Source organism: Vigna unguiculata, chromosome 10, assembly GCF_037176805.1.
Source record: "Vigna unguiculata cultivar grain cowpea cultivar isolate G323 ecotype 2 chromosome 10, ASM3717680v1, whole genome shotgun sequence".
Taxonomy (NCBI): domain Eukaryota; kingdom Viridiplantae; phylum Streptophyta; class Magnoliopsida; order Fabales; family Fabaceae; genus Vigna; species Vigna unguiculata.
The window spans coordinates 42,620,382-42,636,220 of record NC_140801.1 but is presented as its reverse complement, the minus strand read 5'-3'; the positions used below and the strand labels follow the sequence as shown (position 1 = coordinate 42,636,220).

Below are 15,839 nucleotides of genomic sequence, written 5' to 3'. Positions count from 1 at the left end.
GAAATAATTTATTTAAAAAATATGACAGAAATATAAATTTTAATAAAATAAAACTTTACACTCATGACCAAGTTAACTTATTCCGGTTGAAAACAGCTTGAGACTAATAAAATTCTAACTCAACCTAATCTATTCTTTTATTAGATTGAGTAATGAATTTGTGGAAACTTAGTCTAATCTCATCGACATACACTCCTAAAATATAACATCATTGCATATCTATTTTCTTAGCTTCATTGGTATTTCATCATTGTATGGAGATATCACCGAAGAATGAAAATTTGATCCAAAAATAAAATATTAATCTTTTACCAATCTCTTTAAATGATATCTATTCCTATTTTAATTTGAGACTTATGTGAATATATTTTTTTGTTTGTTGTTCTCGATTCAATTATGAATGATCCTATCAATATTAATTCTATTTCTATGGCTTTAAAGTTCAAGTTTTGGAAATATAATATGAATGTTGACCTTATGTTTAGACTCACCCCACCTCTTACATGTACGAGATTACGAATGAAAAAAAAAAAAAACTATTATCTATATAATGATAAATTTCATGTTAATTATCATAACTAAAAATGGAAACGTACTTGAATTTATAATGACAAGGGAACATAGCGACTTCACCTTTCAAATTAGCATGTATTCCCTTGAGACCACCATCCTTTTTGATAATATTTATGTTTACTATTGATGGAATGTCAAAATTGGTAAGAATGTAGTGTAATTTGGAAACCTAACCTATTTGCAACCAAATGAGATTGTCATTTTGCATCTCTATATATCCACTACAATCACTATTAAAAAAGTTCATATTTCTTGTAAATTTTGTTTTGAATTTTTTTTTAGAAAATACTTATAAATTTTGTTATGAAAAAAAAAACTTGCAAGAAATTGCTGCCAATTTTTTTTGTAAAATATTTGGTATAAAACACTTTTTGCAAAAAATTTTGTAGGAAATATTTGCAAATTATATAATTTTGTAGGAAATAATTATCCACGAAGGAATTACCTGCCGATTAAAATTCTTTAAAAAAACAGAAAGAAAAAGTCTTTTCTTACAAAACTTTTAACAAATCAACAAGAAAATTTTCATGTCATATGAAAATTTTTAGTCGTGAACATATAATTATCCTTTAATCACCTCCATATTCCCATAATTTTCCTTCAACCACATAACTGCCAAAATAATTTAGTAATATTTAATCATTTTTAATTTGGCATAATAGTAATATTAGGTGTTTTTTATAGTATTTAATATACAATTACTATTTATATATAAAAATGTTAGATTAAAGATCCAATAAATATAACTTCCCTTGATTTGTGTACTTTGTAGGTTTTTACAATATAATAACATATCTCTCAAGTTATCTATATATAGTTGCTATACTTGAAGCACGTGATTATATATATATATTTCCAAAGTGCCATTATATAATTTCTGTTAAAGTAAAAGTGCCATTTCCAAAGATTTTTGAATCTCAAATAATTCTGGTAGTTAACGTGTGGTTAATAACAATTTTTTTACTTGTTATTTTTATTCTTAATCCTCCTTTTTCGACCACTATTATTTGATTATTCTATTTATTTTGCTACATGTATACTTAACTAAGAATAAAATAAAAATAATGAACTAATTATGCTATATTTACATAATATTTTCATCTTGAATAAACAAAGCGAATAAATAATTAGTAAATTGTATATATAACCAAATTGGAAATTATATCATAAGAAATAAAATGTATAAATATGAAATTATAATAAATTAGTAGAAAAGTTGAAAAAGAAAGTAGTCCGTAAAATTGTCTAAAAAAGGGTGTAGAAATGGAAAGCGGTAAAAGATAATGTAGAAATGTTTATAGAGAAGAAGTTGTCGAAGACAGGTAGATAGATGTTCGGAATGAAGTACATGTGAATGGTGTGTGGTTTTTGGTTTGGTATAGGAAATGTGATGACCACACAGAATAGGGAATCCCAATAAGGGGTGGCTTCTTAGATATGATGTTACTTCAATTTATTTCCATACATCGCATGCTTCTATTTAAGGCCCGCTCTGATCACCGAGCCGGGTAAAGACAGAATAGTTGTGAGTGTTATTTATTTATTAATTCAAAAGAATGAGATGCCTGGTCCCCAATCTTGTTTAAACATGTGAAAAAAAATTGTTTTTAACTCCTTCGTCTTCATTTTTATTTCATATATATAAATATATATATATATATATATATATATATACATATATATATATATATATATATATATATATATATATTCATCTCAATACTTATATAGAAATCAATTACCTATTTCAAGCAAGTTATTTTTTCATAAGTAAACATCTACCTAAATATTAAATATTAGTAACATGTACCTAATCATTCACCACAAAACCACACAAGACAGAACATTGAACAGTGGGAGCTCCCTATTTCCTATGTATTACCATTCCAAAAAAAATTGAATCCATTATTTCACATCAAGAAGAAGATTAATAAGCCATTTATAAATTTGGAGACTTTAAGACAACAAGCTAATAATCACTTAATTTATTAGTTGAATTCTCTCCCTCACACTAAGCAACTTTTGTTTCCAAGAAAACTTATTGGAATCTTATCAACTAAAGGTCGAAAAATTTGTAGTTTAGGCATCTCCACAAATATTAGCAAACCCAAATAGGTTAAAGAAATAAATCTTTGATTAGGAGAGAAACCTCTTGAGACGTCTAACAAAAGAATTGTGGGATAACTTTACAAACATCAATACCCACAATGTCCCAAAAAGAGTGATAAAACATCCACCCAAGCCATTTGGACCATGAGCACTATCACCACTAAAAGAAAAAACCGCATGTTTCACCTCATCAAGATATGGACATTTAATAAAAAAAAACATAATCAATAACTAGAGAGGGAATATAAAAAGCAACAAAAGACTTCATATTGGTAACAAAAACCATTAGATCAATGAGAATAACATATAAATTAGTATAAAAAGATAAAACAAAATCCTTAATTATTTTTAGATCAGAAATAACTTGATCAAAAAGAGGCAACATAAAAATTAGATGTGTCAATTTGGCCCAGTCCACATGGCTTGGCCTTGACCCATGTGGGTTAGGGCCAAAAAAGCCCACATCGAAAAAAAACCCCATTAAAGAAGCCCACAGGGCTAAAAACCTCACAAAAGCCTTATGGGTCAGGACTAACCCATGGACTTTCTTCTTCAATATGAAAAATATATTACTTTTTAAAATATATTATTATCTGTGGAATGGACTCAATGACCCGGAGAAGCAAGACGACCCGAATAGGCCCAACGACCCGGACCTGTCCAACGACCCTGAAAAGCACGACGGCCCAAACGGGCCCAACAACCCGGACGGGCCAGACGATTCGGACTAGGTCGACAATCTGGACGAGCCAAAAGAACAGGACAAGCGTGACGATCCGGATGATCCCCGACCACCTGGATGACAAACCAGATGAGCCCATCGACTCGAACATGCGTGATGACCCAAACGAGTCCAACAACACAGACAGGCGCGGCGAACAGACAGGCCCGATGACCAAGATGAGTCTGACGACCATAACAGGCCCAACAAGTCAGACATGCCAAATGACTTCGATGAGCTCGTCTGGTCGAGCCCAACAACTTGGACAAGCATAACGACTTGGATGGGCTTGACAACCCGACGAACCAGACCAACCCGATGACCAAGATGAATTTGACGACCAGAATGGTCCAAATGATTCGGACGGGCCCAACGAACTTGACATACCAAATGACTTGGTGTGCCCGTCCGGATAGTTGGGCATGTCCTAGTCGTCGTGCTCGTCCGGGTCATCAAGCTCGTCTGTATCGTTCGGGTCATCGGACCTGTATGGATCGTCGGGCTCGTCTGGGTAGTTGGTCCCGTCGGGGTCGTTGGGGTCATCCAGCCCGTCTAAATTGTCATGCTTGTTTGGGTCATCGGGCTCGTTCGGGTTATCGGGTCCGTTTGGGCTTTTGGACTCATCCCTGTTGTTGGGCCCGTCCAGATCATCGAGGTCGTCCAGATCTTCAGGCCTGTTTGGATCATCATGCTTGTCCGGGTCGTCAGGCTCGTTCGAGTCATCAAGCATGTCTAGGTCTTCAAACCCGTCCAGTTTGTGGGGCCAGTTCGAGTCTTCGAGCCAGTTCGGGTCTTCGGGCCCGTTCGGACCTTAAGGCCCATCCGGGTCGTCGGGCCCATCTTTGGCTTCGAACTTGTCCGGGTGATCAGACATGTTTGGCTCGTTGGGCCTGTCTAGGTCTTCGTACCTATCCAAGTCGCTCGGCTTGATCTTTGATTCTGGCTTAATGTAGTATTATTTGGGGGGCCTAACCCACTTTAGTCCTAGCCCTAACCCACCTTAGTCCTAACCCTAACCCACTAAAAAGGGGGCTTTGAGGGCTAGGGCTTTTTTTTAGCCCCCTCATTTGGGCCCCCTAATAGGGACTTTATGAAGAGTAGGTCAGGATTGGCCCATGGGCTAGAGACCAAATTGACACTTCTAATAAAAATACCCCTTGCAATATGCTTCTTGCAAAATACAACACAAAAATTGCAGTATTTTTATCCCTATCTTTAAACCAATTCATCTTAGCCTTTTTCTTTCAATGAACAAATTGACAATCCATAAAATTTAAATCATCTTTTATCTTGGTCTCATGAATTAGCAAGGCAACCTTTTCGATGAATTTCGATGAAACTGGGCCCAATGTTTTTTAAAAAGGGAAAGTGGGCTTTACAATTCTAACAAAATTATTAACATAATTAGATCTTTTAAATTATAATTATTTTTTTATTATATTAAAAATAAATTATTTTAATATTAATTATTTAAAAAAATACTAGTTTCATAAAATGATCTGTTAGATAAAGTAAATACTATCTCCTATCAAATAAAGTAAATAAAATTACTTTTAAAATATTTTTCTAGAAAAATTAGAAGTTAAATTTGCATTACTTATTTTGTTGTTTGACAACTTATTTTTTCTGATTTTCCATTTAACTCGCCCTCTATATTTCATTTAAGTAAAAATGTCCAAAAATATAGAATCATAATATACTAAACGATAGAATCCGATAACAAGAATAAGAGCCACTCATTTAATCTCTATAGAAAATGATTAAACTTATCATAGAGAGAGTAGTTTTTTTTTTTATCGATTATTAAACATGAAAATTCTCATAAAATCAATTGATTAAAATAAACAAGAATTCTTATTGCTTATTATGATACGTTGAATTACTTTAATTGGATAAAACTATCTCCAATAAAAAAAATTACATAATTTTTAAAATATTTTTCTTTTTTGACACTTTTTTTTTCTTTTCTGTATTTCATTTAATTAAACATGTAAAGTAAAAAAATGAAGAATCATAATCAACTAGAAGACAGATTCCGAGTATTACAAGAACGTATTACAAGAAGGAGGAGAGCCACTCATTTTTATTTTATTTTTTTCACCTCTTGTACCGTGGTTACTGAATTATTGCGTTGGAAATGCAACGCATGGAGGTGAAGCTCCGTTCTGGTAGTTGGGGTGGTCCCCAATTTTATTAACACGTGAGAAAGTGAAGAATAAATAATTTAAAAATATATATTATATAAAAGATAAAAATAGAAATGAACGTAACTCACATGGAGGAGATGTTTTTGTTGGTGTGAAGAGGTTGGTACACAGAGGAGAGGGCAAGATAAGTAAAATTGAATTAAAGTGAATGAGTGATGTTGAGACGCAGTAGTTGGAAATAACAGAACACAACATAACAGAACGGGGTTGGTCCATGCATGCATAATTGTGCATGGACAATTATTTATTTTTACAGAACAATTTTAATATTATGAAAACATTTAATGATGGTTTGTCATCTTGTAGGGGCAAGGGGGTGTGAAGCATGATATAAGGGTGAGGAAGGAGTGTTTTACTTCCAGACCAGTTTTCTTGCACCTCTTTGGTCTTGCACCTCTTTGGTCTTTCAGAATGGTTTCACCACTTGTAACAGTTGCATGCCTCTTTCTTCCTCTTCTTCTGTTAATCTTTTTCCAAAACCGGAAGGGGAAGAACTCAAAGTTTCCACCTGGTCCAAGAGGGCTTCCCATAGTAGGGAACCTTCTCTCGGTGGACAGTACCACTCTTCATCTGCAACTGTGGGAACTGTCAAAGAAATACGGACCCATCGTTTCCCTTAGATTTGGATCAAGGAAAGCCATTGCTGTTTGTACATCTGAATTGGCCAGAGAGGTGTTGAAAGACCGTGACCTCGAGTGCTGTGGACGACCTAAACTACTTGGCCAACAAACCCTCTTCTTCAAAGGCTACGATGTTATCTTCTCTCCATACGGTGAGTTCTGGAGAGAGATCAGAAAGATTTGCGTCCTCAATGTCCTCAGCCAGAAACAGGTCTCAACATTTTCACCCATCAGACACAGTGAGTTGAAGGATATGATGAAAAGAATATCCAGAAACGCTTCATCCGGAAAGCTTTACAACTTCACAGAAGCCACCATTTCTCTTACAAGCACTATCATATGTAGAATTCTGTTTGGGAGAAGCTACGAAGATAACGAAGCCGATGGGAGTAGATTCTATTCCCTACTCAAAGGCTGCCAAGAGATGATGGTTGCCTTCTTTTTCTCTGATTTCATTCCCTCCTTGGGTTGGATCGATACTGTCACCGGAAAGAAGGCTCGTCTTCATGCCATTTTCCAGGAGGTTGATTCCTTCTTCCAGGACGCCATCGATGAACACCTTGATCCCAAGAGAGTCGTCTCTCCAGAGAACCAAGACATCACCGATATCATTCTTCAACTTCAGAAGCAGCGTACCAGTTCCATCGAACTCACAGACGACGTCGTCAAGGCCATCCTCATGGTTTGTTTCCTTTGTCTTCTTCTCATTTATTATTTCCCTAACAACATACAACATGGATGCATGCGTACTTTTTCCGTAACTCACCAAATATAACTAACTAACTAACTAACTTTATGTTATGTTGTGTGTTCAGGACTTGCTTCTAGCATCAACAGATTCAAGCTCGGCCTCCTTGGTGTGGAATATGACAGCCCTACTAAAGAATCCGAGAGTGATGAAGAAACTTCAAGATGAAATAAGGGGTAAGGCAAACGGAAAAGAATTTCTGGACGATGAAGATGTTCAGAATCTGCCGTATCTGAGGGCGGTGATAAAAGAGACATTCAGATACTATCCACCGGGGCCAATTCTGGTGCAGAGAGAAACAAACGAGGACTGCGTCATAGGAGGTTACGAAATTCCTGCAAAGACAACATTGTACGTGAATGCCTGGGCCATCCATAAGGACGAAAACAACTGGAAGAACCCATTTGAGTATTATCCGGAGAGGTTCATGGATAGCAACATAACATTCAGAGGGACAGATTACGAGTTTCTTCCCTTTGGTTCTGGGCGAAGGGTTTGCCCTGGGATGCCTATGGCGATTGCGTCGTTGGATCTCATTCTTGCGAATCTTCTGAACTCCTTCGATTGGGAACTGCCAAATGGAATGAAGCCAGATGACTTGGATGTTTTGACAGATCCTGGACTCACAGTGCACAAGAGGAATCCTCTCCATATTCTTCCCAAACGTGTAATCTAAAACTTTCTTTTCGTTCATAGTTCCTACGTACTACTGTTTGCTTCTTCCTTCTTCTTCCTGCCCAGTCTTACCACCACAACCACAACGTAGGTAAATAAGGGCCCTTTGTCTCTCTCTCTCTGTCTTCTTTTCCTCCTTCACTGTCTCTTTAATATTTGTCTTTTCTTTCTTTTGCTTTGTACTCTTCTTGTATTACCATTCTTATATCTTAATCAATGTCATTTTATCATCTAATTATTACGCTAATTTCTCATAACAAATCACATCATCACTCTTATAAACCAGACAGACCCTGACGTATTCATTTTTAACTTTTACCTATGAAAAGGACTCTCGTATGTATTTCTTGTTTTAGACAGAACCCACCCAAAGAAAACACTTTTTCTATCAAAAATGGACCAATATGTTTTCCTTCTATCAAAAATGGACCAAGATGTTCCAACCATATGCTCCAATTAACTTTTCATAGTCTCTTCAGACCCAAACAACAATAATATGCCTCAGGTGTTGTTGGTAGGAAGCACATATCTACCCAAACGTCAAGGTAAGCAACCCTAATCTAATTATTATGTCATTCTTTCTTTTTTTTATTTTTCATATTAATATAAAATGGTTTTCTATCGATGCTCCTTTCTTTCTCCAAAAACGATAAACCTACACTTTCTTAAGATGATAAACCTACACTTTCATGTCGTGTATGTACACTCATTTTATACCTTTACCTGTCATTTATTTATTTTTTTAACCACAGCATATCGATTAAACTACTATAACCTTTTCACTAGATTAATATAATTATTAATTAAAATAACTTATTTAAATATTACATAATTTTAAAAAATTTTGTGAAATTGTCATAATCATAACGAATCGAATAATATGAGAAATCAATTATTAATATATAAATATCAGTAGTTAAATAAATTATTCAATTTTTTTATTAAATGTCTAAGACAGTTGAAATATTATGTTAATTATATTTTTTGTTCATCAGTATAATATTTTAATTAAATTAATATAATTGTTGATTAAAATCATCTTTAAAATGAATATATAAATTGTATAAATATATACATATAAAATAGTTCATATAAATAATATGGTGTACGCAACTTGCGCACGTGGATGACTCTAATTAGCCTCTGCCCCTCCACGGAGATAAGCAACAGCACCATACATGAAGGCACACATGTTAAGTAATTTTCACAGCCCTAATAAATACAAGGTGCTGTCTTGTTCGCCCTTAATCGTGTGTTTGGATGAGACAATTCAAGAGAGTGACTCATTTGTTTGAAGAATTTAAATTTTTATTAATGAAATGCTTTGTTTGGATAGAGAAATTAAAAAGCATTTAAAATACATACATTTTTTTTGAAGTATTTCAATTAGTTAAATTAGAAGAAATTCAAATATCCTAAAAAAAGAGGTGAAATTTGAAGTTCTTCTAACTCAATCTCACTCTGGAATCAATCCCAAACGGACCTGGAAAATCCGAAAACCATGACAGGCTGGGTTGGCCATACGATCCAGACGGATCAGACCGACCTAATGACACAAATGAGTCGAGCAGGCCCAACAATCCAGACAGGTCGGGCGAGCCCGATGATCAAGACAGACCGGGTGACTTGATGACACATACAAGTCGGGCAGGCTTGACAACTCGAACAGGTCGGTCAAGCCCGACAATCCACACCGTCCAGGCAGGCCCGACAACCAAGATATGTCGAGCTGGCCCAATGACCTAGACGAACCAGACTGACCCAACGACATAAATGGGTCGGCGAGCCCGATGACCTAAATGGGACCGACAATCTATATGAGTCAAGTGGGCTCGAAGATAGAGACGGGTCGAACGGACCTGAAACCCAAGACGAGTCAGCGGGTCCGATGACCCACACGAGTTTTGGCTGTAAGGTATTTTAATTTTTTTATCCAAACAAGTTATTTAGAAAATGAAGGGGATTTAATTGCAAGTCATTCAAATATAAAGCATTTCAATTTTTGAGCATTGTTGAAATGCTCCGTCCAAACATAAGGTAAAGGAATCTTAGTAGTACTTTCTTCAACTCTTTTTTTTTTTCCACTTCATATCTTTTTTCACTCACGATTGACATGTCTTATCATATAAATTAAAAAGATAAAAAAAACTAAAACAAGTGAAATTAGACTCACAGATTATAATTTTTTTTAATAGAAATTTTTGGACAAATGAGTTTTTGTAGTTTGTCGTTGTTGATACCATCGTTCTTACATTATACGAATTTTTTTTATTAATAACCAATTTTAGTGAACAAAAGTTATTAATCATTATAGTAACTAATTTATATATCAATTTACAAAATAAAAAATTATTAGTGTTTATTCACTATATTTAAAAGAGTTCATTCATTATTCTTGTCGTTAATCATGTATTAAAGATCAACATATAATGTTATTACAAGTCAAGTTCTATATTCATTATAGATAAGGTCAATTTAGGATATATAAGTGAATGCAAGTCTCATCTTAAGTCAATTTTGTGAGGTTAAGTTGGACTTACAGTCCACTAATCTAAAGTATATAAGTGGACGCAAACCTCATTTTACAAGTTAGTTTTGTAAAGTTGAGTTAAACTTAAAGTCCAATTCTTATACCAATGTTATAAACCAAAATTTCATATAAAATATTAAAAAATTATTAAAAATTGACTAATTTTTTCCAATTGTGCAACCAAGAAATTCAGGATTTAATACAATTATGTCATATAAAGTAAATAGCAAGAAAATTTTAAATTACAAGTGTACTACATAAATGTTTGTTATCTTATAAAAAAATTGAGACTCTCTCATTACACATAGATCAATAAAGAATAGAATTTGTCGAGGGTCATACACCTCAATCCCAACGCTAATATGCTCAACATAATATTCGAAGAGTATGAATAAGAGCATTAAACCCTATATTAAACTTTTAAGACAGTTAAATAAATTAACATCGGAATTATAAATGTTTTAAATCCATATCTTAACACAACATAATTTAAATTCTAACTATAATCTAACATAATAACTCAAAGTCCAATTTGCTAATAAAAAAAATAGTCCAAAATTCACAAATCTAATATAACAAAATAAACATAACGTTTTGTTAGTAACCAATTTTAGTAACTAAAATTTTAATACATGGAATTTAAGTTCTAAATTTTAATCCAACATAATATAACTTAGTTTAAAACACTACAAAAAAATGTTTTACTAGTAACTAATTTTAATGACTAAAAATTATTAGTTACTAAAGTGACCAATTTTAGTGACTAAAAATTATTAGTTACTATAATGACTAATTTTGATACCAATTTACAAAGTAAAAAATTATTAATTACTAAAATAATTTATATTATGAATAAAAAAATATAATTGGTCACTAAATTGGTCTTTAAAATTAGCTACCATGATTTTGACTACCAAATAATTGATCACTAAAAATTAGCTACCCATGTTTGGACTACTAAAATGACTTAGTTTTTAAATTGATCTCTATTTAATTAATGACTAATTATAATTTTTTATTTATAATAATGACTATTTTAGAAATCAATAAACTTTTATTTTTTAAATTAGTATCCAAATTAGTCACTATAGTGACTAACACTTTTTAATCTTATTAATAAAGTATTTTCTTGTAACGAAAAATCAATCTAATATTAAATTAACTTAAATTACAAATAAAAGTTCAAAGCAACAAAATAATTTAAAATATTAAAACACATTAATCTCGAAGCCATCAACAACAATAAAAGAAAAGAGGCAGAAGTGGGTGGCTACAAGGTGGACAGTAGGGATAAAAGAAACACAAAAATAAAGGAAGACTTTGACTCACAACAAATATCATTATGAACCAACCAACTATCTTCATTTTTTAGCTTTTATGATACTCTTTTGTCAATTATCATCAAATATTTCTTCTTTCTTTTTTAGAAATTTATCACCATTCAATGATCTCATAATGATGAAACTTGAGCTTTTGTTTGTTTATCTTTATTATACATAATTATGATGAAACTTAAACTTTTGTCTTTTTATCTTTATTATACATGATGATGCTCTTCTCATTATGGTGTGATAATGATGATTATTTATTCTAGTTTTGTTTTAATTTTTTTAATTTTATTAAAGTTGCCTGATTATATTTATTTTTAAATTTTCTTATTTTATTATGTATCTTAGAGGTCACACTCTGAGTGGTGGATGTTGTAGAGACGATGAATGAAAGAAAAAAACACAGTGAGAAATATGACATGCAACAAGTGGTATTAACAACAATGTGGAAAAACACAGTTCAAAATCTTATCTTTAATTATTGGTGTATAAGCATTTAATTCCTGGTCCAACTCTCCAAAATACCTTATGAACTAAAGAAGAAGAAAATTATAATGGTGACTAATCGAGGGATAAGAAAGAAAAGAGAGGTGGACATAAAATAAAGATAAAGTGATATATATATATATATATATATATATATATATATATATATATATATATATATATATATATATATATATATATATCGTATTTTATGACCATACAAATAATACGTGGAAGTTGCCTAACCTATTCCATTTAATAAAAAAACGAAAATATTCTAGAAAACCAAAAAGATTAATATAAACTGATATTTCAAATAAATTAAAAATTGGAAAAAAAAGAAAGTTGGATTGATCAAATTTTGAATTTAATTTTGAAAATAATCTAGTTCCGTTCTACAAAATAATTTATACTTATTTTGTAAGAAATACATTGAATTAAAGAAAAATATATACTTTTTCATTTATAGATAATAATATATATTAATAAGAGATAATGAGATTATTACCACAAGAAAATACCACTCTTTTGACTTGCCATTTTATAAAACTGAAAAAAAATTACTCAGAAACCTAATAAACATGATATTGTTATAAAATAATTTAGAGAAAGAGAATAGAGAGTAGAGATTGAATTTCTGTGTGTCATCTATCGATAGGAGAAGTCCTTATTTATAGATATAAAAGGCAACCCAAGGGATACAACTCAATGGTTACAATACTAATGATAACATCAATAGCAATCAATCATAGGTAATTGCTAGCAACTCAATGGACATCCATAAATTTCATAACACTCCTTCTTGGGTGTCCATTGATCAGAAAACGTGTCTTGTTAAAACCTTATTAGGAAAAACCCTTTGTGATAAAAACCTAGTCAAGAAAAAAAAGTACATCATTCTTCATTCTTTGATATAATATTATTCACCACATCTTCCATTTCTCTCCCTCATGTAAACTTACATCTTTAAGATGAAGAGTCCAATCTTGTGAACCAATTGCTCAAAGATTCTCCTTGGTAAAGACTTTGTAAATAAATCTTTAATATATCCTTCTTTCAATTGAGCAATACATGCACTATTGTTTTCATATATGGTTGTTGATTCCATTTTTCCTCATGTAATGCTAAAAGTTGCATGATTTGACGATGTTGCTATTATGGTTTATTTCACAGACCGCCATGAAATCATTATGCCACCACATGTGAAGAAATATCGTGTTTATGATCAACCGTTGTGAGGATCACATAAATAACCTATATCTACATAACGCATTTGATTTTGAATCATTTGGATAAAATAAGTCTATATTCAAAGTACCCTTAAAGTAACAAAATATATGTTTTATACTAATTCAATGTCTTCTTGTAGGTAAAAAATTATATGTTGCTTAACAAATTTATAGCAAATACTATATCAAGTCGAGTATAATAAGAAAAATATATTAGCGCTCGTATAACAATAAAATATGGTATTTCTTGACTAAGAAGTTCTTTATCATTATGAGGTTTAAAAGGACATTTATCAACATTTAATAACCTCACAATTGAAGTGCAAAAATGATATAAGTCCATATAGAACCTTTTAAGCACCTTCATTATATAAACCTTTATATGTACAAAAAAACTTGTATTTAAATATTCAATTTGTAATCTCAAGCAAAACTTTGTACTTCCAAGATCTTTCATCGCAACTTCTTTCTTTAAGCAATCAATTGTCTTTGTGAACTCATTAGGAGTTCCAACGATATTTTCATATAAATACAAGGATAAGTACCTTTCTTTTAACAAGTACTTACAAAGACAATTATATTATGTATGTCTTGATTGTTTTAATCCATAAAAGGGACTTGTTCAATTTTATTGAATAATCCACTTTAGAATTTGCATTATTAGGTAAATAAAATCCTTCAGGGATTTTCATATAATTATCATTCTTTATAATATTGTTTTGCGTAAAAATCCATTTGTACTCAATGAGTTTTACACCTTCAGGTGTGCAAACTACTGGTCCACAAACCTTTTGTTTAGCAAGCAAATATAATTTTGCTTTTATTTCATCTTTTCATTTGGCCTATAATTTCTTTGTCGACAATCTTGATCCTCATTGTCACTCATAACATTCATCGTTATATTATATGTTAAGGCATCATTAACGTTGACTTCATTTTGGTTACATATTATCTTATTCATGACATAATTTATTGAGATCTCATCATTTTCAATAATTTCAGGTACCCGAGGTTCTTCTGGAACTAAGGTTCTTCTGGAACCCAATTATTAATTATGTCAAATGAATCTTTTGTGATTTACACCTCCTCGATTAGGTCATCTTGTCTTTTTAGCTCATTTTCTCATTCGAGAATTTATTTATCTTTGGAACCAATAAGCTTACCACAATTCAATTGTGTTATGAATTAATATCAAATCTATTTGGAGCATTAGTAGTTGGTATATGTGGTTTAATTACCCTATTTGTGTCAATTAAAACATCTGATAATTGATTGTCTAATTTGGAAATGAATTATCATTTGAACTTCGAGTTTACATTCTTTTGTACGAGGATCAAGACAAGACAATGATAATTCATTCCAACCGATATCCTTTTTCCAATTATTTTCTTTCTCCCCTAATGTTGGAAAACCTCATTCATCAAAAATGACAGTTGACAAATCAAACTGTAAATATGTCTCCTCTTGATAGATCAAGATATTTCATTATTGATTTGAGAATCATATCCAACATATATTCTCAATCGTCTCTAAAGACTCATCATAGTCTCTTTTGGTGGGGAAATTCGACCATATACAAAAATTCTTAAATGAGAAAATTAGGTTACTAACCAAAAACCAACCGCATAAAAGAGTAATTATGATAACTTATTGGCTTGATGTGAATCAATACTATAGCATGTAAAATTGTATATCTCCAAGTAGTCATTGGAATATTAGCTCTCATAAGTAATGGTCTTGCAACTAGCTTTAGACGTTTTATTCACAATTCTACAAGTCCATTTTGAGCATGCACATATGTTCTACTGGATGTTCAACTTCAATTTCAATTGACATACAATACTGATGAAAAACATAAAATGTAAATTCACCAGCATTATCAAGACATATTTTCTTAAACAAATAATCTAGGAAGTGATCTCTTAACTTAACTAATTGTACTAATATTTTGAAAATGTCTAATTGCAAGTTGATAATAAAAAAACATGTGACCATTTAGTTGATGCATAAATTAAATTGTGAAATATCTAAATGATCCACATGATGGGTGCATTGGACCAAAAAATCACCCTATATTCATTTCAAAAGATGAGATTAACTCATTTCTAAAGTTTTCCACTGATGGTCTTATTATCAACTTTCCTTGTAATCATGTATTACATGAGAAATCATTGGATTGAAGAAGTTTTTGACTCTTAAGTGGGTGTTCACAAGAGTTTTCAACTATTTTTCGCATCATGATAGATCCAGGATGACCCAACTGATCATGCCAAACAAGAAATCCCTTTTTGATTTGTAAACTTCAGGTTTACAATGACATGCATTTCAATTGTACTAATATATGTTTAATACAAGTTGTAAAACCCGAGAAATTTAAATAATTAAATTAATACTTATTTAATAAATGCAGGTAGTGGAAACCTTTATGGCACTTAGTGTTAATTGTTATGACGTGGAAAAGTATTAGCTCAAATGGTTAAGAATACTTAATTGTGTAAAAGGACTTGGGTTTGAGTCCTATGTATGCCTTTGTGTGTTATTTTAATTTATGCATTATTTCGTTAGTATATTTGAATGCTAGACGTGATAATATAATCCTAAAATTTTAGAAAT

General features: G+C 31.8%; 1 protein-coding gene across 1 annotated transcript; it reads left to right on the top strand.

Moving 5' to 3' along the window:
- Positions 1–5,964: 5,964 nt before the first annotated feature.
- Positions 5,965–7,888, top strand: LOC114165984 (cytochrome P450 83B1-like). The gene is made up of 2 exons (XM_028050630.2): positions 5,965–6,912; positions 7,046–7,888. The coding sequence occupies exons 1-2, from the start codon at positions 6,022–6,024 to the stop codon at positions 7,652–7,654; spliced, it is 1,500 nt and encodes a 499-aa protein (XP_027906431.2). The 5' UTR covers positions 5,965–6,021; the 3' UTR covers positions 7,655–7,888.
- Positions 7,889–15,839: the final 7,951 nt, after the last annotated feature.

What these genes read in the sequence shown, in the direction of transcription:
- LOC114165984 (XM_028050630.2), top strand. Translation starts at nt 6,022, where the DNA reads ATGGTTTCACCACTTGTAACAGTTGCATGCCTCTTTCTTCCTCTTCTT. An exon ending in TCGTCAAGGCCATCCTCATG is followed by an intron (nt 6,913 to 7,045) that starts GTTTGTTTCCTT and finishes TTGTGTGTTCAG; the next exon opens with GACTTGCTTCTAGCATCAAC.